The 24,680-nt window shown below is 33.9% G+C and overlaps 2 protein-coding genes across 2 annotated transcripts in view; one reads left to right on the top strand and one right to left on the bottom strand.

The window, feature by feature from the left end:
- Positions 1 to 1,063: 1,063 nt before the first annotated feature.
- LOC119639903 (lutropin-choriogonadotropic hormone receptor) overlaps positions 1,064 to 24,680 on the top strand; it is a 46,888-nt gene continuing 23,271 nt past the window's right edge. Inside the window, exon 1 of the mRNA XM_038037610.1 lies at positions 1,064 to 1,262. The gene's annotated coding sequence lies outside the window, so the exon portion shown is untranslated. The remainder of the gene's footprint in view (positions 1,263 to 24,680) is intronic.
- Positions 23,126 to 24,183, bottom strand: LOC119640035 (acyl-coenzyme A thioesterase 9, mitochondrial-like). Its single transcript, XM_038037808.1, is given in 2 exon segments — positions 23,126 to 23,766; positions 24,165 to 24,183. Coding segments are annotated over 2 exon segments (660 nt in total).

Consider the following 24,680-nt stretch of genomic DNA (forward strand, 5'->3'; position numbering starts at 1 on the left):
TCCACATAATCATATAGTAATGCTCACCTAGTAATCGTAACCTAGGTGACCAGATTATTTCTTTATAAATTTGGCACCATATATATATACAATTTAAAAACAGTTTTTTCTTCCGTTTCCATTAATAAATCATTCTAATGTTATTAATATTTTATTTGGTAAATACACTAAAAGTATATAAAATTTTTAAAAATCGAAACGAGTGGTCACCTTAACGACAAATGAATGAGTCTGATAAATCTGATGTGCGTTGAAGTTATATTATTTCAAGAAACGCTAAAGTAACGACAATTTGTAATAAGCGGATGAACCGGATGAACAAATATTGACGGTATAGGGGTGCGACGAAAATAATGATAGAAGAGTGAAACAAATAATGAAAGGATATTTAAAAAAATTAAATAAACATAAATTTTTTAATTAATTAATTAACAATATAAACAAAATAATAAAAATAATAAATAAAATATATATCGTTTTTCACCGTTGAAATATACAAAGCTTTCATTTAAATCCGATTTCATTTCAACCCAGTTTGTATTGTTAATTACACGATTATTATAATTATGTTTTTGTGGAATACATTTAATATTTTAATTTTAACTTTTTTAGGAGTTGATAGTTTTTATTGTTGAGTTAACGCTCGCGCCTAATAAGTGGTGATATCGTTATATGTGACTACCTGTTGAATTATTAAACAATCATTTTTTCAAAATAAAAAAAAGTTTTATTGCAACAGTTTCCGTGTTAGCAGTTATTAATAGTGTGCAACAAGTGTTAAGTGCTTAACATAAACAATGAGAGAAAGAGAGAGAGAAAGACAAACTGCATACGTTTTAAGTAAAGGACTTTGGCTTTTCCAGCTAAATGTTCTATATTCAACATAAAGTATCACGATGTGAATGTAAAAAAAAAAAGAAATAAAAAAAAAATCGTAATTAAATCAAATATGAAAAGTTTGGGAGAAATATCGTAATTAAATATAACAAATAAAAAAAATTATTATTTTTTTTTATATATACAAAAATTAATTTTATTTACTAGATTAAATTGAAAAAAAAAAAATTTCAATTATTTTCAAATAATTTCTTGTATTAACTAAGCACATTTTTTTTGAAATTTTTTAATAAAAAGTCAAGGAAAAATTTACGCTTCTCTTAATCAAGTTATTATGAAACTTTTTTATTACAATAATATTATAATTAGAAAATTGAACATGTCAACGGAACTGACGTTTGAACAAAACATTTAGAAAAGTCCCGGTAAGTGATGAAATATTACTTTTCTTTTTAAATAGGAATCTAAAAATTTTAAAAAATTTTTCATTCTCATAGACTTTGTACCATTCTCCTGTAAATTACAAATACTTTGAACTCACTTAGACTATCTAATCCGGTCGGTTTAATCTGTTTATGGCGACTAGTTTAGTCAATTAAGACCAGCAACTCTTTCATTTTCTTCGGCCTTAGAAGAGCCAGTGTTAGAAACATGCAAGTCCTTTCTTTTCAAAGAAGGCCGCATTTCTATAATCATACAGCGAGAATAACTCTTCCGCCCTTTCCTTCTTATCCGCCAATTATAACGTCACCTCGAAGAAAGTTATATCTCTTAGAGATGCAGCGAGAATAGCCCTTCTCCCCTTTCGTACTTATCCACTAAATATAATATCGTCTCGAAGAAATTTGCACACCTTAGGGGTGCAGCGAGAATAACCCTTCTCCCCTTTCCTACTTATCCATCAATATAATATAATATCGTTTCAAAAAATGTTGTATCCCTTAAGCCTGTGCACCCACATTACTTAAGCGTTCTTAGTAATGAGATGCCTCCAAGCCGGCATTGTGTGAGGGATGTTCTCGCGTACACAATGAAAAGGTTTTAGTCGTTGTTCTTTCCCTTAGTTGCTTTACTTTATTGGCTTGATCTGATTAGCTTTTCTTGTGTAACCCGAACGGCCAATCTGCGCAGGTAGGTTTATCTAATGATTTTAGATTGATCAGTTACGCTGCTGCTAAGCTTTTGATCTTAATTTATCTACGAGGATACTTTTGCTTTGATTTTGGCGTGTTAGCGGCTTTGATCAATTAGTCCCCTTGGGCCACTTTTACCAATCGATAAGCTTTTGTCAGAGGCCTGTCAGGCCAAGTGGAATGCTTTGATCAAGTGGACTGTTTTGACCTATTAGACTTCTTTTCCTTACCAAGCTTCTCGAACCTACTAAGATTCTTTGACCTGCTAAGCTTCTTTGTCCTCTATTAATCTGCTTATACTTATTAGGTGATTTTGACCAATTAATGTGCTTTTGTTAGGATCTTTATCATTACTAGTTTTCCTTCGATCAACTGGGCTGTTTGACCTGCTACGTCACTTTTCACCAATTATGTTGTTTTGATAAGGTTGACTAGTCTGCGTTTGTTTAATCTTTCTCTGGGCCGCTGATCTGGTTGAATTTGTTAATAGCAGATTGGATAATCTGTTCTGCTTAACCTACTTACATGATAGGTAAAGATTTCCTATTAAAATAATCCTGACGAGTTTTAAAAAACCGCACGCTTCACACAGAAAACCTAAACAAGTTCAATAAATTTATCAATGAGGAGCAGCTTCTTTAATCTCTTATAGAAGATTAGAGTTGTCAGCTGCTAATTGACTCCAAAAGAACGCACGCACACACACGATGACAGAGAATTTGATGAGCAAGAAAAAACCTTATTATCTTGATATGTTTTTTGATTTTCTCTATAAAGCCTTCTTAAAAACCGTAAAGAACACACTTTTTGTATATTTTTAGTTTAATAAAATTTTCGAAAGTTAATATTGAAGTAAAATTAACAATAATTCGTTAATTGAAAAGATATACTGCCTCCGATATAAACACATTTTCCAGTTGACACAAGAAAACAAAAAAATAAATAAAAATAAATAAATAAATAAATGTAAAAGTGCTGGTTGGGCTAAAAAATTGAGTTAATTTAATTATCGAAAAGTTTAAGTACTTATATCGTTAGTTGTTTCTTTTTTTTTTTTTTTTTTTTTTTTTTTGTTAAATAAATGCTTTGGGATTAATTGAATTGATTTGAAAATTTCTTTTCTTTTTTTTTAACAAAAAATCAATGTCATTACAATTCCGCTTTAAAGACCTACAAGTGATTCAATCTGATAAGGCAAATACAAATAAATTCTTTCTCCTACTCATACCTATGTACATATATATGTTAATAATATTAAAAACGGTAATGTTGCAAGAAGAATTTCAAATTGAATGCCATGCGACATTTAAGAATTCCATTATTATATAAACATGTGTTGACGGTGCAATACGCTCACAAAGGATTTCTTCTATTACCATAGCAGTGAAATAAATCGCAAGATATTGTTATTGTTTGTTTGGTTTTCAAAAGCGTATCCATGCAATAATCAGGCGCACTATTTACATTATTATAGCACTATAAGTGTATCGTTTCTTTTAAAACGGAAAGGATGAATATGAATTTTTGAAGGCGGTATAAGAAACATTTTATCGGGGCAAAGATAGCGAATGATTTGCACGTATAAGCGAGAGTTTGCTTGGAGGCTTTCGGATGCGTACAGCGGAAGGGTCAAGTGCTTAGGGATAACGAAAGAGCGTGCGACACTTTCGATGGGATGTGCTGCGCTTCCTCAACCAATGCTTTCGAAAGACTAGAGCGAGATCTGTCCATGAACCAAGTGCTTTTGTCGTTAGCGCTGGTGCTGCCTGCATATATTACGCAACCGCCCGGGGCGACTATCCGCACTTGGGCATTTTTTTAAGGGAGGCTGCTGCGAGTCTTTAAATACAACTGGTCAACTTATGACTGCGCCTGCTCGCTCTCCGCGGTTCCTTGCTTTATGACCACACTTGTTTTATTTTTGACCTTGATTGCGCTCTCTTCAATTGCGACTGCTTGCTCTATGACCCCGCCTGGTGGACCCTTGACCGTGTTTGCTAGCTCTTCAGTTGCAATTGTTTGTCCGCTCTTTAACCAGGAATACTCGCTCTTTTATCACGACTGCTTGTTCGTTAACCACACTCTTCTTCTTTGCAACTATTTGGCCGGGGTCTCTGACACCATTCCTCGCGTTCTTACTTTAAAACCGAACGTGTATACACATTGCATTCTCTTTTCTCTCTCCTCTAACCATAATCTACCATCATCATCACTTTGCCTATTCATATAAGTCAAGATTTATAAAATAAATGCAAGTCGAATTTCGGCCCGATGTTTTTTAACAATACAGAAAATCAGGTCAATTTCTTCTTCTGATTAGGGATATGATATAAATATAATTTAGTTTGTAAACGATCGATTAATTAGGAAACGTCTTCTATACCTTTAACACGATGACGGTCAGAAAGAAGTGGGGAAAGAAGGATAGGCAGTACCCATATTATCGGACGTCCTGCCCGATCGATAAGTATTAAGCCTTGACTGGCCGACCGCATTCAGTACAAGTCGGCTCATGTACCGATCATAATGAAAGTACGGCCCAGTGCACTGAAAATCGAACCCCCGTACGCCAACATGATAATGTCGCTTCTTGCGCTCTACTTGCCTTTACGGCAGTCATATACTTTATAGGGCCTTAGTTTGCATACAGATCTCTCAATTTTTCAATGCGCACATAATAACTTGTGAACATATGTGATTGCAAGATAGACGTAGTGTACATATAAAATCGTACGTTCCTATAGAATTTTTTCAAAATTGTCTTTTTATCCAGCAGATTTGCTTAAGGGAAAATTTAAAAGTCAATTTTAAACTTGAAACTAGAATTTTGCGTATTTGAAACCCTTAAGTAAGACACAAACTTTATTGTTAAACCAGGACGAGCGAAAGGACTTTATTTAAGTCGACTTAAGTCGTCCAAACACATCACCTTTGTTGCCTGACTTGAACAAAGATGCTTTTTAAGTGAGAGATGAATATTCAAAAACCATAGTACAGATAGTACAGATTTGCCTACCACAGCAAAATATTCTTAACTTTGCTAGTTAGGCTGGTTGCGTAACAAGCATAAGCAAATTTTGTTTATGCATCGCTTGATGCAATTGCGGTGGGACTGAAATGTGCCTCCTCTATTAATAGATTTTCCACCTTCTAATCAATACACTTTTCAACTTGCGACTTATTCTTCGTTCGAACCAGGCTTCTGTTCCTTATCGACATAGGTATATAAAAGTTACTTAGTTAAACTCAAAAGACTGATTATGGTTTCATCTCGGAATTCATATTTCTAACTAATCATTAGCAATAAGTTGACTAAAATATTTTTAGGCTTACTTTTGAAAAAGTTCTTTTTTCATCAGAAGAAAAGTTGATCGGGATTGACGTTGGCATTCAGTAATGCAGGAGCAGTACACTGCATAACAAAATGAATAGAAAATCTCCTCTCTACTTGTATGAGAGTAAACTCAACAGAATAGATGTCTTAGCACCAAAGTTTTGTTAACTTTTTTAACAAGTGCGATCGCTTCTGGATTCACGGATCGATTTCGCTTACTTTTGGATCTAACATGGCGAGAATGATAAGAACGAACGCAGAAAGCAACTTTGTTTTTCCTTTGAAAATGTTTTAATCAACGGACAGATAGACAGACATAGCTGTATTGGCTACGCATGAACAAATCTACCTTGTAAGGTCGTCGTGCTTATATTCTCTGCTTTATAAACATTTAGTGAATCCAATAAATCGCTATGATCCGCTATTAATCCCATAATTATTTTCAAAAAATTAAAAAAAAAAAATCCAATAAAAATGAAAAATCTACTATTATTATTGTTTTCTTCAATAAAAGAGTATGTATGTGTCAGTAAAGTCGTGGAGGGCATTGACTCTATATCGCACACATAACCCTTTCCTATGTATATAAAATATTATCATTTAATAAAAAAATTGCAATCCGAAAAACCAAATAAGAAAATTGTGTTGGGTCGTAACCGAATGTTTTATACCCATCACGGAAAAGGATCAAATTTTTCATATTCTATAACGTCGGGTGGGCGCGCTAGATTTTCGTTCAATTTTTATAATAAAAAAGCGCAAATTTAAACTTGTTGTACTTTACGAGTAATAAGCAAAAAACACAGGAAACAAAGATGTTTACAGTTTTTGTTACTTATCTTATAGGCGTTGTAGACGTGTACTTTCAAAAGTTCGGGTCATTTTCAAATTCTTTCGTAACTTTGTAAGCGATGTCTTCATCTTTGTTTACCACGAACACTGCAAAGTTACGCACACGGACAGATGGACAGATGAATATAAGAAAATGTCTTAATTGCATTTCGTACTTGAAACTTTACGGGGTTTTTGAACCTTGCTACTGTGCAAATACAATAATCATGATACACTATAAAATTGAGTGGGCGTAGCCTAATATATGGTCGAATTTTTATAGAGTTATTTACAGTAATGAGTAAATAAACAATGTTTTATTCCCTTTGAGAAACTAAGATTTTCTTAGTTTACATGGTACTGTAGGCGTACAATTTCCAACATGAACCTGCGTACAAGTACTTCTAATGGTGTTCCCAAATTTGAAGTCGATCGCTTCACTTTTGTGGCCAGAAGAATATGTACAGCAGGCATTACATAGACAGACAGCCAGACGGACAGACGGACAAACGGACACGCTTAAATCGTTTCAGAATTTGATGCTGATCAAGAAAATATGTGGTTTATGGGGTCTCTGAAGCTCCTTTCTGAGTTGCTCTCTGCTTTCTCCTTAATTTAAATCTTGCGTAAACTTTGGAACACTCTATATGACAAAATATATTTATATAACGCTTGCAAGGTTTCTTACTCTAATGGAGAATCAACCATTGCCTCTAAGAGTAAGAGTCTATATACTAAAGTGTTTACTTATATAATCCTATTATTAAACTAATATGGTTCTACGTAATACAATCATTGGATGCAGCGTCTTCGTCCAACGTGGTGAAGGAAAGCAATCAAAAACCTTGTGTACGGTAACAAGTTCTCCGTGGTGCGCAACTAACTCAAATGTTCACAGGGAAGCGATGCGGTCAAAGAAAGTAGCACCAGATACCAGTTGCTAAAGTCCTAAGCCATTAGAATCCCCTTGCTCACTCTTCCGTTCCTTACAGGAGAAATACGTTCGTTTAAAACGCCCTAGTCACCATAGACTTAGTGTTATAAATTGAACGATAAACTCACGTAAGGTGTTCTGCACTGAAAGTTATCACCACCAACTACGAGTGTCAGAGTACATATAATAAAGTATGCCTGCACAATGTTATCATTCATTCAATGTGATCAAACGGAATACAATTACGGGGTACAGCTTCTAACTCCTACATAGCCAAGTTGGAAAGAAGACAATCAAAGAGCAGTTCTCTGTGGTGCGTAACTAACTCAAATGTTCACAGGGAAGCGATGCGGTCAAAGAAGGTAGCACCAGATACCAGTTACTAAAGTCCTAAGCCATTAGAATCCCTTTGCTCGCTCTTCATGTTCATTTAAAAGGCATAGCCTCCGCAGACTTAATAAATAGAAAGGTCACCACAAGTAAGGTGATGTGTATAGTCAGTCATTACTAGGATTAGATTAAATATAAAATTTTATTATTTATTGTAAATTGCATTAATAAAAAGATTCAATAAATAAATGAACATTCATTCCATGTAGAAAAAGAAAAAAAAGAGAAAAAATGAAAATGTAAAAATTTCTACAAATGATAGAAGGTTAATGAACTTTGCTAACATTTATTTACTGTATTTTATGATAAAAGCTTTCTGATTAAGTAAGAAACGTCAAAATAAACATTTAATCCTTTTAATGCCATTCATTTAACAAATATTTTTCACCTCTATCGTCAAGCATGGCTTTTAATAATTGAACGACATTCTTGCTTAAGTGTTGAACTAATAAGACCAGCAAGCAAGTGTGATTGCGATTGTCCCTCCGTGCATGTGTTTGTGCTTATTCTATTCTTTTAACTACTCTAACGCTAATCGTCTAACGTCGCTTTATCTAAGTGGTGGGTATGTTTTAAAAGCATATATACATATATGTACGCACATACACAAGCACAAATAGAAATATATGTAAAGCAGGCTATTGAAGTCATTATGCGGTAAAGTGTTATTTAAACAAATTGTTGGTTTATAAATGCTTCTGTTAAATACAAAAATTTGTTGACTTATATTTTAATGAACATATACATACATATATATATATATATTATATATATATATATATAATAAGCGTAAGAAATGCTTTTTGCTTTCTGTTAAACATTTATTTTATTCATTTATCTATATAGTTGTGTATATATATATATAGAATGTTTTAATAAATTTGTGGTTTTATTCTTTCGTATCTTTTATTGTAAACAATTATTAAATTGTTTGCAAATATTTATTTTACCAAATTGATTTTCATAATCTATCGCGTCAATGCGTTCAAATTGTTTTCAAAAACGACGGAAAATATACTAACAAAAGACAACGGGACACCGTGTTGAAAGATATACAATGTATTCGGTAAGGAAAAAATTTCGTGGCATTTCTTTCAAAGACGCATAACTCTAGTTATACTAAATATATCACGAAGACAAATTCACAGTCTGTAGAGTATTCAGTAAACCGATGTTCTGAAAAAAAAGTTTATTTAATATTTAAAAAAAAAAAATTTATTTTTAGTTTGTTTTTTTTTAATTTTTAAAAAAAAAATTTCTTTTTTAAGCAATGTTTTTTAATTTAAAAAAAAAACAAAATTGGTTTGCTCTGAAAATTTCGACTTTGAAAACTGCCCGTTCTCTGGTCGATCAATCGTTCATAAAGTCGACGAAGTTCTCTAAAGAGGCCCCCTAAGGAGGAAAGGAAGACGTGCGCTACGAGCAGCTTCAAGCTTACTGGGAAGAACTTATGCGATTAGAGTAGCCGATTCGGAAAAAGGGCGAACGATTGATCAATAGAAAAAGTATCGCTTTCCATCAAGATACAAGTACCAGACCATATATAACTTGGATAACTTAGCATAATTTAGAAGAGTTTGGCTGAGAAACTCTGATACATCCGTCGTTTAACTTGAGTCTTGACCGTTTCGGCAGAAATCTCTTACTGATATCATATTAGTCTGAAAAGAAACCTATGAAAGTCATTGCTACGTAGTTTGGTGGTTTGGTTCAGGACAAAATGGTCGTGTTCAATTCTCCCTGCCGTAGAACACTTACGTGCATACACAACCCACACTGTGGCCTCCCCACTTCTTTCTCCACGACCATAATCGTGTTTATGTAAAGTAACTCAGTAAATAAGAAGAAGAAGAAGACTGTAGTGGTTCGATAGTCAGGTTCAGGACAGAATGGGCACGTTTAAGTCTCCCTGCAGCAGAGTACTCAACGATCAAGCATACACATCTCACGGTGTAGTCTCTCCACTTCTTTTTCCACGACCATAATCATAATGTGCAAGCGAGGGTAAGGGAAATTTCTTAAGTGATGGGACATATTAAAAAAAAAAAAAAAATCAATCCTTAGACCAGACTTTGTTTAAAATATAAGAAGAGCATTTTTGTGGATTTAATGAAAAAACGCTACGAACTTTTTCTATGACCTCATATATACGCATCCGTGAGACAAAAAAGCTTTTAGTTTTTTTTAACATTTCAAGCTACACATGGGTTTTGTTTGTTTCTAGAATGGCTTTGAAGACAACATGTCTTTGGAAAGTACGCGGAATGGTTAGCTGTTGTTAGCTGTTCGCAGACAATTAGTGCCCTGTAAAATGAATGCGTGCACATAAGGCTTTTACTATCCTATTATATTAGAAAACTTCCCTTTGTGTACCAAAAAAAAGTTACAGTTTTTAAATGTCACAGGAACCCTAAACACACACACGCGCAAATGCTTATTTATAGAACATTTTTTTGCAATTAAAAAACCTTCACGTCAACAACACTGCATAACAGCACGGCAAGGGGAAGAAAATATAATGAAAGGTATAGATTTCAATTACTATTTACATTGCATTTTGATTGTGAATAACTTGGTAACATTTCCTGCAACTTTTCACATCAATAAATACTGATACTGAACTTAAGTGTATTTATGAGCCTAAGGCTAAGTGACAGCTATAAACTTCATAAATTTATAAAGGAACGAAGAAGAAGAAAGAAATGTAACTTGAATCTATGTAAAGAAAGTTTGAATTTTATAATAAACTAAGATTTACATAAACGCTGTGTAAGGAGAAAACTCTAACAAAACAGAAAAAAGTTAGAAAGTTTTTAATACAGCTTTTCCTTAAGAGTCACTGTTGATTTCCATGGTTTTCGTGAGGAAAATTTCTTTGTTGCATTCATCTTTGAACAGTTTCCTTTCTATTGTTGCAATAAATTCATAATTTTGTAAATGTATATTCTATCGAGTTTAGCCGTTTTGGCAAACAAGACTACCCGACTTCCCTTTTATATATTTTTTCCAAGAAGTGAGTGTATTTCCCGCTAAAAAGTTAAATGAGTTTTTTTACGTAAGCTTTTGTACACTATTGTAGCGCGTTATGCTTACGCTTATCATTTATAATTATATGAATTTTCTATATTTGAATTTGGTTTTTATCTGTTTCTTTTTAACTTTCACTTTTTGCAAATTACGTTTTATTTAAAATAAAATGTAAACATATTTTTTGTTTAATTTTTGATTATTAAAATCTAATTTGTTTTTATGTCGAGAGTTACCCCTTTTTATAATGAGAAAATTTTTGATACTAAGTTCAACGGTCTGAAGAAATATTTTTAAGGTCACAACCTACAATTAGGAGAGCAACAGGCACACAAATCGCTTTTCCCTTTTGGCAGATTTGAACCCGTGATAAAAATTCAATAAAATATAAGAAAACGCTTAGCGTAAGTTAAAATTTTGGTTTATATTAACTGAACTATCTGAAATTTTGTTAGTTATACATTCAACTCAAGGCGAATATAGCTTTCTATTAGCTCTTTCTTATCTTTATTTTTTATTATATTTATTTTGTCATTCTAATTTTATCATCTACTTCAGTTTTATGGCGTTAAACTCCTTTAATAGTTAAAGAATTATTATTATGATAAAAAAGTTCACTTAAATGTTTAGTGAAACGATGAAATTACATGAACGATGGGTTTTTTTTTTTTTGGTCGGTATAAGCTTAAGGGGTAATTTCATCTTGTGTTTGATAAAGAGACGGTAAAGTAAAATAAGAAGAGAAGAGAGAGAGAGCAAGTACATCACTGCCAAGGTACATAGAAGAAATGCGTTTTTATTTTGTGTTCAGCTCAATAAATCGAAAGTCGTCTGAAAATATTACTTAAAATCTGAAGACTGTCGATTGGACCCTTATTCAAAAAAAAATGACTCACTATTAAGTATCCTGCATCACCTCCACTAATATAATTACTCATATGACGACTTTTTAAAATAAGGTGTTATATGGAAAGCGGTCGAAAAAGCCATCCGGTTCAAACCATTTAGCGTTTGTCCTTGAGCCAAAATATTTAGGTTTACCAAATATCATGAAAATGCCTCAAAAAATGCAAGCTGTAGGTTGAACACAAGAAAGCAAGACGGACGGACGGACAGACAAGTGAAATAAAACGTGGAGCTATCTCAAGCCTTTCTGTGTGTTGCATACATCCACACAAGCTTAATATACCTCGGACCTTGCGGTGATGTGCAGCATAGCGAATAAAAATATTATAGTCGAGCAAGACGAATCATTAAATGCCCTACATCATCTAAAACAGTTCTTTGTTTATTTTCGTGATAAATTACTGAAAGTTTTATCTTGCTTCCCTATTGTAACTTTAGCCCTTATATGGGAATAGGCCCACAATGTGACTTGAAGCAATCAAAATTTAATTTTCTTGTCAGTTTTTTTAGTTTTACTATCCTTCATCCATTTTCGTCCGCATGAGTAGTCGAAGAAGAGTAAGACTCGTGACTGCCAAGTTAATGTTCGTGGGTTGAAATCTCAACGCGGTACAGTTTACTTTGGTCGTACTTACATTTGAGTGCTCAGTCGGTCGGTGGGAATGCCTAGCCTGAGCCCACTACTTTGCCTATCTCTTTCACTTTTCTCATTGCTTTCTGGTCTTCACCTTGTTGCACGAATAGGGGGCGTCTCTTGTGTAAATGTGTCAAATTAAGAAAAAAAAAGAAGCACCCAGGAGATGTCCCCTAAACGTGTACCAAGGTGAAGGTCAAAAAGAAATTCGCAAAGAAAAGGAGATGGAAAACGGCCACAATCAAGGGAGTGTGTGTCCAACCAGTCAGCGTTACGCCTTTACCAAGCGTTGAATAAAGTTACGATTGACCGTGATGAAATTGCAGTGATGTTTGAACCCGTGAACACCGACCCGATAGTTGCGACTTTTGTTTAATTGACTATGCGACAGTAAGAAGTTGTCATTGCACTCGTAAGTCTCCCCCAAGTCGATTCTGACGAGTTCCGATCCCAGCGCAGTAGGCCACACTTCACAAGTGGTTATACAATGTAATTATGTGGACTTATGTTCGTCTTTATAATACTTTATAGCTAAGGACATTTGCTGTTTGATTTTCTGATTGATACACTTTGCTATAACACCATAGCTTGACACTTAGGTTTAAGTTCGCTTGCACTTCAAGCCTAAAAGCCTCCTAAAATCCTTTGAATTGTATTGACTTTCCTGTGTTTTGATGATTTGATGTAATTTAAGTCATTATCCTTAAGGACCTCTCTTCCGAAGCGTGTTACGCTTACAGAGGACGTTCCCTGAGTGATTGGTCAGAAAAAAAAAAAAAAAAAAATGAAGTACATACCAAGGCTCGTTGTGACATAAAGGTTTACCTGGTGTCTTTTATTCTATGCATGGTGGAATCTAGATAATCAGCCTATGTAGTCCATCCAAATTCGCTGCAGTTATTATTTAATTTTTATGTCAAAAATTTATTGTATTAAGGACAAATTTTCATCATAAAGTGCTTAAATTAGAAAGTTTTGCTTTGAAAACCCTTATGTAGAATGACTCCCAAAAAATAGATTTCTGCTGTTCAAATTTTAGTACCGTTCATATTTATGTCAAAGTAATGTTACGGATCAATTTTTATCATAAAACATTAAAAGTTAGGTCTTTCATTTTTTATGAAAATCCTTATATGAGGTGAGATCCGAAGAATATATCCACGTGGCCCAAGTTCGATACAAATAATTTTTATGTCGAATTACTATTATGCATCAATTTTCATCAAGAAATACTGAAAATGAATTACTTTTTGCTATATGAAGATTTAGTTTTCTTTGGAAGCGATATATATGGGAGGGGCTAAAAAAAAATTACCTATTGGTCGTTTTGAAAACTTTAGTTGTTTTCAAAATGAAGCATTATATGGCGAGATTCACTTTGACTAGGATTCCGTCTCAAATTCCGAACACAAAATTTTTAAAAATTAGAACCATTAGCTTGAACCTAAAAGTTCAAGACAGCCAGAGAAGCTTAGGTCAATTGAAATACTGATTCTGAATCGAACGGTAGAATAAAAGATAGAGATCTACCTTAGGCTTTTTGTATATTGCATCCGCACGAAGTTAACATATTCCGTACCTACAAGTCATGTAGAGTATGCATTTATATATATCGATTAATATGATCTGATCGACTGATATGTTTTCAGAAATAAAAAGATTTGTTTGTTTTCCAAAAGTTTATTAAAAAAGAAGTTGAAGCTATATATACATATATATTTTTGAATTATCTTTGCCACGAAATGAAGAAAACCTAGATTGATAACAATAACTGAAGCGATCACTCGATTCCTCACTCACATTTTGGGAACCCGTTCTTTCCGGTTTATAGCTAAGAGAGCTGTTCTTGTCTTTAACGTCCCTGTTAGGGAACGCATTTTTCTTCTCGCTTGTCTTGTTGGACGGCATGCATTAAATTCGATAGGTTTCGGATAACCTTCGGTAAAATTAAATACTGCCTGTAGCGGAGTTGTACGTCCGAAGTTAAAAGGCTTTGAGTTGGTAGCTACGGGGAAAGAAAGAGGTATTTGAGCTTCATGAGAGTAGAAGGTTAGACTGATGCTCTGCCACTGATTGGCGTCGTATTGAACAAACCTATATTTCGTCGATGACATAGACATATTCGTTTAGCTTCTCTTTCGCCACTGCTGCCTCCTGAGTCTGCATCACGAATTTCAATTCGCCTTTTCATATTAGCGGAATTTAATTAAAAAATAAATTTCTTTAAAGCTTTTTCTTTTACTATATTTCAAATAAGTAATAAATTTAATAACAAATAATTTGAAGAAATATCTATAAACTTATATATGATAGCTTGCTTTGCTTTTTACAAGAGGGAAATAACTGAGTGCGATTTGATTACATATAGAGCGCAAAGTAATGTCTCGTTGAGCATTTCGTATTTTTTTGACGTAGATGACATATGTTATTGAAATTTTAAAACTTTTCTCTAAGCCTGAGGTGGGCAATTTTTTTCATCAACGAACCAATTTCAATTTTCATAACACCATAGAACTTAGAGCAAGTTGAGTGGATTAACAAGAAGATAAAAATTAAAATTTTTAATTAACATGTGCCCATTAAGGTGATAGGTATATAGGAAGGGTAAGAGATACATTCATTTGGTCAAAACGTTTCTCAACTCCCACAAGGAGACTTCTAAGACCACACAAAGTACACATATTGTTGATTAACATCAAATTCTGAATCAATTTACGCATGTTCGACTCTTTGTCTGTCTGGCTATCCGGCTATTCACCTGTCCGTCTGTGCAGTATCGGTTGTTTCATTGTCCTGGCGGGAAAAATGATTTTGAATGTGGCAGAAACATTGGAAGTTCTTGCAGGCATATAAATTCAGAAAATTTTTGTTTTTCAAGAGAAATCATAAATTGGTTGTTTACTTAGAAACTACGGCAGATAAATCTATTAAATTTTAAACATATATTCTACAATTTTTGAATGCTACAGCATCAGTACAGATATAGAAAAAATTGACCACGTCTAACCACGCCTGTCATAACTTGTCATAACTTTTATCAGAAACCCCCATAAACCGTAGACATTCTTCACCAAAGCCGAATAGCGTCTAAGAAGTCTGTCTGTCCATCTCTCCTTCTACCCAACTAAGCGGTGTCTGTGGTAAACATCATTCCGATCGCAAAAAAGAAGAAGAAGAGAATTTTGAAAATTGCCCAAACCAGCCAAGGGACACGCCCAAAATGTTATAGAAAGTGAAAGTAACTTTTCTTTGCTGCTGTAATAAAAACACACGACATAAAAACTTACACTTATATTCGATAGAAATATGCAGTAAACAGAAAGAAAAGAAATGTAGTATCTTCCTCTCTTTTTGTCTTTTTTTAGGATAACGGTAATAGGTATGAAATGATCGATCACAAGGGATTATAACTTCCTTAGTTGTTTAAGTCCTTTTATTTGATTTCAAAGTTAGGCTAGACAACATCACGTGCAAGCGGTTGCCTTCGCCTGTTCTAAGCCATTCTAAAAGGACTAAAGGGTAAGTTAAGGTACGTTATGGCTATGGAATGGCTAATCTTAGAAGCTTTTTAATTTCCTTATATTCAAAACTCAGTAAAAAAAACTCACTAGCTAATGCACAAAGTATGTTAAAAAAAAAAAAATATAAAGAAAATCATGAACAAAAAATTAACACATCTTATGCGTGTATATATATAGATAAATATATTCATATAAAACAATATGAAACACTTTCGCACATAAAATCATACATATACCGGGATGTAGACTCTAAGTCAATATCAAAGTTATTATTAATTACGGGGAAAAAAAGTTCTCGGTAAACATATTTGCCTTTTACAGTCACTTATCCGTGTAACTATGTTTGTGAGTGTATTTTCGTAAAGACATTTTTCATTTATAAATATGAGTCTTATTCTATTCTCATTACTTTTTAATGGACTGTTAATATAAAGAGTATACACACGTATAGGCATATACTGCTTACATGCACATATGCTTATATATATGAATAGAAGGTGTTGTCTGTTGTCCGTCCGGTATAAGTTTGTTTTGATTATGAAAAAGTTCAACATCTGCTTATTGCATTCGCTTCCATATTCAATGCAGAATCATCTCAATGAAACGATTCGGTACAGGAAGTAGCTCGCGACATGAATTCATGAAAGATCCTCTTCATAATATAAATGAATATTTTTACATCAAACATACATCATTTTGATCAATAACCTTGTGGCTTTTTTCTTGGTAAAACCATTGCATCTTCACTATAGAGTTACAGGGATCTTTAGGTAAAAAACTGAACCCCGTGTTTTATACAAGCGTCTGCTGAAGTCGGTTTTCCTTCATTAAGAGAGTTCTCCATAGAGTGAAACAAATGTTAGTTGGACGAGGCAATCTTCAAACTATATGATGTATGCAGCAAAATTCATCAATCAAGCTACTTTTATTATTACCGAGTCATTAAAGTTGTCTGGAGCCTGGCATCGTTGTGTAGGGAGACATTCTTTTATGTATTGATCAATTGTAGAACCTCTACCTTAATTAGGCATTAGCACCCCCTCTCCAATTCTATCAAACACGAAAATATTACCTCTTGTGGCATCGGACGAGGCTTTGTCACCGTTTCTGTAGCTTCGTTATCGAACTTTTGACACATTATTTTTGTTTGTGTTCCCGGGGAATCAGTATCGGTAAAAATTGTTTTATTTAGTGAAATAAAACAGCGATAAGCATATGAAAATTCCGCCCGTTAAACTACTTTTTGTTAATTCGTGCGATGCATAGGTGTCGAGCTTCTTTTTATTTCCAATCTTACTTAGGATTTAAAACTGCTGTTGGCCAATGTTTGGTTCTGCAGCGATATTATAGGATGAAAGGCGTCGGTCTTTCTTAATTTTTTGAAGAACTTGGTCAATTTTAGTAATGATTTGTGGACCAAAGCCCGGCCGGTTTTTGAAATCGATATTCCCGGAACGCAAACAATCCATAAACGTTAGAAAATCTATCACAAGCCTGCGGAGCTTTAGTTCTGTTATAAAAATTCCACATTTGATGATATAAGTTTTCATGAAAACTAATCGGTTTTGTAAGAAACAAAATTCGAAAGAAAGGAAAAACCAAAGACACATTCGTGGCGCTTTACCTTTCTCATGTACCTGGCGATTCGCGAAAAGTTTAACACCAATTAGGAGAAAATTTAGCGGAAAAAGGAATTAACACCAAAATGTCGCGATGAATTTGGACACTGGTAACTTACTTGTAACAGAGGATATAAGCAGCATATTTGCGCAAGCCAAATGTTGTTGAGTCAATAGTCAAGAAACTTGAATTGCAATATTCGAACGCACAAGACCTGAACGAGAGCTAAAGCATTATAGATAGAAGGTCCCGTAAAGAATAATAAAGAAGAGTAAACCGTTCTCCTAAGAACTGTAAATAAAACCTATAGACAAAAGACAGTTTTACGTTACAATACGATGGCCAAGATAGTATTTAAATTTTTTTTTTGAGACTTTCGGAACGTTTTCAAAAGACAATTTTTTGGTCGAGTTCATTTCCATTATCTATGGATTGTTATTTTTCGTACGTATAATTTGTGTAGGTTTAATATTACTAGAGTGAGGCGACTCATTCGGAAAGAAGCGCCACGATATTTTTTCCTGACATAATCCACTCATCACATTTTCTTTTGTTAGTATATTTTAGACTTTTTAGAAACAATTTGCCTACATTGACGCGACCGTCCCGCACATTAATGTTGCATATGTCATGTCTTTTGTTGCTCATAATCAATATCCCGATTTTGTTTCGTTTCACAATTTATTCAAACTTTATATTTTTTTCTATTGATCAAGCCATAAATGTAGAGTTTACTGTATACACACTTTATTGGGCCACTGTATATATCTAATGGTATCTTTGAAATTTCTCTACGGACATTACAAAAGTTTTGACAAACTGAATGGGTATAGAAATCCACTCTAAAGTATATAAACTATATGATGTTATGATGGCGACAAAATTACTATTTATTACAATTTATTATTATTATTATTATTATTCTAAACTAATGAAATAAATTCTTAGACTAAAAAAAAGACATTGAGCACTGGCAACATAAGCTAGCGGCTCTAATTTATAAAAGTACATTACATATTGAGCCTAGTAGTTTTGATAAAGTAACATATTGTACTGATATTCTGTTCAGTAGTTGATTGTAGAATGTCCATAGGATTAATCGTTCCAAGTGCAATACTTCTAGCCGAAGTAAAGCTAAGGCAGTCGCGGTGAATGTGCGCTATAGTGAGAATTTGTTCACAATTGCAAATGGGGGAGGAGGACTTCTTCAAGATCCATCGGTGAGTTGCAATTGTATGACCAAGGTGAATTCTCGAAAATGTTTGGATCTTGATTTTTTCAACATTTGTTGGATATAAAATTGGATTTAATTGAAGGTTTATAAAAGAGGAGTGCTGATGATGGTATTGATTTCCTTCTGTAACTTTCTCTTTAACTTTTCTTCCAACGTATCTTTAAAGATCCAATTTTCCATGACATCATCCATAATTAGAGGAGCAGAAGCAGCATACTCCGCCGCCCGATCAGTCTGCTAATTTCCCAATTAACCGATACGACTAGGTACCCATAACATTTTAATTTTGTCGCCGTGTGTTGTAATCATATTCTTCAATTTGTTGATTGTGCTCTACCTCGAAGTGAAAGGATTCCGTATAGCTTTTAATACAAACAAACTGTCAGTAACGATGACGGTTTTGAGTTTGTTTTTATGGGAAAGATTCGCAGCGTGAAGGATAGCTTTGGCTTCGGTTGTGAAAGTTGAAGTACTTTCGTGAAATATGTAATTGAGAAGAATCTGTCCTGAAGCATCTACCACGGCACAAGCAGGTGGCAGACCAAAAGATTTTGAGCCGTCTGTGGATAAAAAATTCCAACCGTTACTCTCCAGTACTTAAGTTTTTTCATCTGTTAGATTCCTGAAGGCGTAATTTGGAGTATCTTCTTTCTTGTGCATAGACAGCGAAATGTCAAAAGAGTAATCTATGGAAAATTATCTAAATACAAGTTTATCTAATGTTAGGAAAAACTTTGAGTAAACAAGAAAGAAATTGAAGTTAAGGACAATGTGTCACAAAATTTGCACATAGTTCAATTGGGTGTTTTGTTGCGACTGTACGATTTTGTTTCGACTTCCTCGAAGTAGTGACTGGCGAGACTGAGTGAACTATAATTGGTTTGTTTCTTTCCGACGCTTATGATACTAAGCAGTACGCTTTAGAGATTTTGCTTTATAAATCGTTGAGCGAATTTCACCATTTCCAAGGGTCCTTTTCAAAAGCTGCCAAGAACATGAAATTTTATAAATTAAAAAAAATTTTTACACTTTTTTCAATAAATGATCCAAGGAAGGTCACGGCTCTTCAATTATGACTTGAAGATTGGATGGACATCTAGTGGATTATAAGGTGTCATTTTAGTGTGCAATCTAATTACATATAAGGGCAATATTACAAAGCGAATAAGGAATAATATTTAAGGGGATCTCTTAATGTTATACGCGTGTAGTGGTTTTCAAAGGATCTTAATAAGAGAAAATATATGTACATAAAACCAAGAAATTGGTACTTGAAAAACATCACAAAAGTCCCCAGGATTAAACATATCTTTTTAAACGTATTCCTTAAGGGGGACGAAAAATGATGCTGTGCGACTGGTCCTGAAGCATTGTAATCAAAGCGATAGCTGTGCTAGATTTTGCAATTAACATCCTAGAGGAAGCAGTCCATCTTAAATGATTCCGAATGACCTTTTGTTTTGGTGGTTTCAAAGCTAAAATTATCGTTTGGAGTGCACTCATTAGTTTTTTCTTCACCATGCAATATATTTTGTAAAGAATCCACTAAATACAAGTCGGACTTACATCTGTAGGTTCTTCACCGAACTGCAGAACTAGAATATGCGTAATATCTTCAATCAACTTATGCAAAGCATTGAGCTAGATAGCCTTATGCTCTATTTTAGAGAGTTAGCCGAAGGCGATGATATAAATTTTAATGAATAAATTTTCTTTTTTTTCTTTCTTAACAATTTCTTATGCTTGTGTACATGTCGATATCCTACCGAGTATTGAAGTATTGTTTGCAAGTACATACACATATCACATATACAGCAAATTAAACCTGCAGCCTCAAGCACAAGAAATTGATCAATAAACTCCTTCGGGACTGATAAAGAGATATCATTTTTAACAAGAAATTCATATATACTTTTTTAAAAAATGCAATTAATGTCTCCATGACATTTCGTTCATTTGTTTATGTACTACGTAGTTTTCAGTGATACTGCTTTTATTGTTCGCAATACAATGGAAAAACGCGAATTTCGTGCGCTGCTTTGTAACGAGAAAAAAAATTAGCTTTCAAACTAAGCATTAATTCGAAAAGTGTTGCAGCATTTCCTCTTCCCCGAAAATAATAATTTGTCAATAGTTTGCTGATTTTGAATGACGCCACAAGAAGGCCGATGATGCTGCGGAATGCAGTTAAAGTCCAAAACAGGCGTTTGCACCAGAACACATCAACAAGAACATAGAAATTGTACACATACACATATATTCACATAGCTATATGTGTGTATACATATGCATACATACACGCATACACAGTTGAAAAAGTGTACGCGAGGAGTCACAAAATTTTCTAATACTTTTTTACAAGGTTTATACAGTGCCGAGTAACTCCTGTTCATGTTGCAGTAGTAGAGAAATATTGTACGCAAAAGATTATTTCCTACAGTTCTCTAAGGGCCAGCGCGAAGCCTGGATTTAAATTCAATTGAAAATTGTGAAAGGAAAGCTGACTCAATATCCAAATCCTCTTGATAACCTTAATAATCTTTGCATTAGAATTAAAGCGCAGCTGTAATACAATACAAAAACTTATAGAAAGCATTTCAAGGTGAATAAAATATGTTGTTGTAAAAATTACTAAATTTCCGCGTCAAGCAAAACTGAATGAAAAAACGAGTAACACTGGGTAAGGAAGTAACTTATCGTCCGTCTGACTATGCTGGGATAGCCCTCAGTGACTAAACTAAGATCCTTAACAGATATTTCATTGTTTGAAGGGCAGTCTATCTTCGTAAGTTAATTCGCATTAGAAGAGGTCGTCCAAACTCAGGCCTTTATGCATCATAATAACCACTTTCTTATATTCACTTCAATTTACTATAGATTCACGGATTATCTTTTACTCTTTTACTATAAATTGTTATGTTCAGTATTTTTACTTATATTACCTTTTTTTTTTATTACTGACTGATCACTCAGGGGATGTCCTCTATTCTTGTAATACGGTGATCGCCGGGAAAAAGTTAGGAAGGAAAATTTAAGAGATAGGGAAACGACCGCGGCCTAATAGGTGTGTGTCCAAGTGAACACACATTGTAACTATGATCGGGAAAAACTCTACTGCTTTGAGATTTGAACCCGCCAACACTGACTTTGTAGCCGTGATTCTTACCTACCTCGGTTACTTGTGCCATTGACACGTACCCGCTTTAAGAGGATCAGTTATGATTCATGAGGCAATATCATAAAGCGCTTTACTTCTTCCACTATGCTTTGATAAAATTCATTGTTTTTTTAACTTTTTTTTTCTATTTATATTGAGATTAAAATTATGAATTTTTTTTTTGCAAATTATTGTTTGTTTATTCATATATGTATGTACACGAATGTACATGAATATTATAAAAATTGTTATTTATTATTTGCATTAATTTTTCAATAATAAAAAGATTTTTTGCTTATGCTTTTTAAAATACATCATAGAATATTAAAAATGTTTTTTTTTTTTTTTTTTTTGAAAAATATTTGTTTTTTTATCCGCAAATTTTATGATCACTTTGATGGACGTATTGCGAAATAAATGCTTGCTTGTCTATTCATACCATTGATGTGTTTACTTAAATATTTTAATGCTTTTAATAATATTTTAAATTCTATTTATTGTGAATTTCAAGCACAGTTTGCTTTCTCTTCGATGAACATAATAGATAAAAAGAACAAAAAGCAAAAAAAAAAAAAGGAGAAATTTCACATTTTTACGAAAATGAAATTTTTATACACGCCACAGGCGGTGTATAAGATTTTTAAATGTTTGTGACGCACACAATCCCTCTAAAGCGTATATATTCTTGATCGGCATACATGACGGAATTGATTTAGTTTATCTGTCTGTCCATCTGTTGTAGCCGGAGAAACCCATCTTCCTCAATGACAAAGTATCGAAACCCTTAACGGTACTGTGACGTTACCGTTTGCCTAAAGATTCTTATTTTAAGAACTGAGCAGTTACCGGCAAAGAGAGATTTAAGCTTTATTACCTTTATAACGACCAGTAACAAATGTATAGGGAAAATGTACATCCGCTGGTAACAAAGGAACATACACATGTTGATGACATACCCAATCAGCAAACAGCATATCCATGTCTTCGATTAAACGTCCTAATCGAACATGATCCAAAAATGCTACATATTGGTCTTGTAGGCTTTTATCAGAACTTAACGGTATTATAACTGAAATAAAGGAATCTTGCATAGAACGCGGTGGCAAATCGGTAAATTTTGGCTCATATTTAAGTAAATGTTCGCCGAATTTTTGGCACCTGTGAGTAATCCATTTCTAAACCTAAACGTTTCATGTGTACTTTCTTTCCTTAAACTCTGATGAATACTCTTTGGGAAAACTCACTGCATAATTTGCTAACCGCATATGACCTTGGGATTTTAAATTGTGCATTATGATCCTATTTATTCCTGTCATTAACATAATAATTATATGTTATAATTATGTAAAAATTAAAGAAAAAAAATCTTTTACTTTAATCTTAAAAAGAGAAAAAGGTACAAAAAAAATCACAATAATGTTAGAAAAGATTAAAAAAAAAACAAAAAAAACATGAATAAATTCAGCAAAAACAACTACGAAAACCTACATTGAAACAATACAAAATTCCTGTTTGTTCCAATTAATAATTTCGATAAATTTCGTCTGATGCTTTCTTCCATTTGGTTTTATTCCAAACCCAAAGCGTATTTAAATTTACGACGTCCGTGTATATACCACATCGTTTCGTGATACGAAGGGGGTAATATTTCGGGGACTTCATCTGGTGCCGAAAATGTATAATAAAATACATTCGAAGTTAACTGATCACCGGTACTGGAATCGATAATATCAGCGATGGTCATCATTTGGATGTGGTCAACTTCAGTGTAGACCACATAGGCAATCATTTTAATGAATGAATTAACACTCACCGGCTTCTCAAAACTAATATCACAAATATGCTCCAATTTAGGGCGATTTTTGCAATAGAGATTCGCCCCCACCCAACTGATTTCCAATGCGTTGCGCATTAAAAAGCCGCCAAATACTTTATTATGCGCGTTACGATTTTCCGGATACGAAGCCATTGCATTAACCACATAAGAATCAGACATCCAACGGCAATTAGATGGTAAAACACGTTTATTTAACTCGATTGTCGTTTGTGGTGCGGTACACTTGTACGATTATTCCACTTTGAATTTGGAAGACGTTTGTAATTTTTGAAGCAATCTCTTACGTTCTTCGCCACCATCTAAAATGTTCTTCTCTTCGTCAGTGGCAGGTTTGATAGGCGCCGCTCCCGCTTTGTTTCTTGGATTTCTTGCTATGGAATGTATAAGCGAAGCATTATATAAATTCTATCCTTTCTGTCATGAAAGGAGAACGTCTTTTCTCTCTTATAGTTCTCTGTTATGATCGAATTGCAGTCCCTATCCAGTTAGTTCCAACGGTATTGCTAAATAGTAATGAGCTGAGGCATACTGTGACGAATTCCTCGAGAAAGGATGTTATTGCGGTGATGTGCTGGAAGGTCCTAAAACAAGAGTCACTAGAGTTGTTTTTAGTAAGAGATCACTAAAAGCCTATATAGAGTCTTGACAACTTAAATTGTGGGTATCCACTGGAGCGAGGTGGCCCGATGGCCATTTCCCAAACAAAATACGGACAGGGCGTCTGGCTTCATTACTGAGAATACCCTTCGCGGTGTAGCGTTTACCAGACCTGCGTGGAAAGTGCCCATACCTATTCCCTTCCATGCTGGCACCTCAGAAATAGTCGTGATTATGCTACTCCTTCGGGGATGATGAGAATTGTAGCTTGCTACTTGAATATGTTATGTCAGCGGGCATCACGCCAGGTAACTCCGTTAGAAAGTTTTACTCGTTTCTCTTGGCAGGTGAGAATCAAAATCAACAACATTAACCTAAGAATTCGTTCAAAATTTTTGAAAGACGAGCTACTTGGGCTTTTTTCTTAAGTGAAAAGCTTAAACTGTTGGGGTTTTTTATTTTAAAGCTTTCATTTAATCTCAAACCGTTCAAATGATTTAAATAGTTCGATGTCTGGTTCTGAAGTTCTTCGCTAAGGTCTCGCAATTAACAAAAAGTAATAATTTTCCCGCTTTCCTTGTTTTATGTTAAAGATTTGATTTCATATAGTTCTAAGTGTTCTATGCTCGGTTCCGAAATTGTCCAAATGGGAAGAAGACTAGTAAACTTTCCTACTTTTTTATTTATG

The sequence above is a fragment of the Glossina fuscipes genome, unplaced genomic scaffold (genome assembly GCF_014805625.2).
Source record: "Glossina fuscipes isolate IAEA_lab_2018 unplaced genomic scaffold, Yale_Gfus_2 114, whole genome shotgun sequence".
Taxonomy (NCBI): domain Eukaryota; kingdom Metazoa; phylum Arthropoda; class Insecta; order Diptera; family Glossinidae; genus Glossina; species Glossina fuscipes.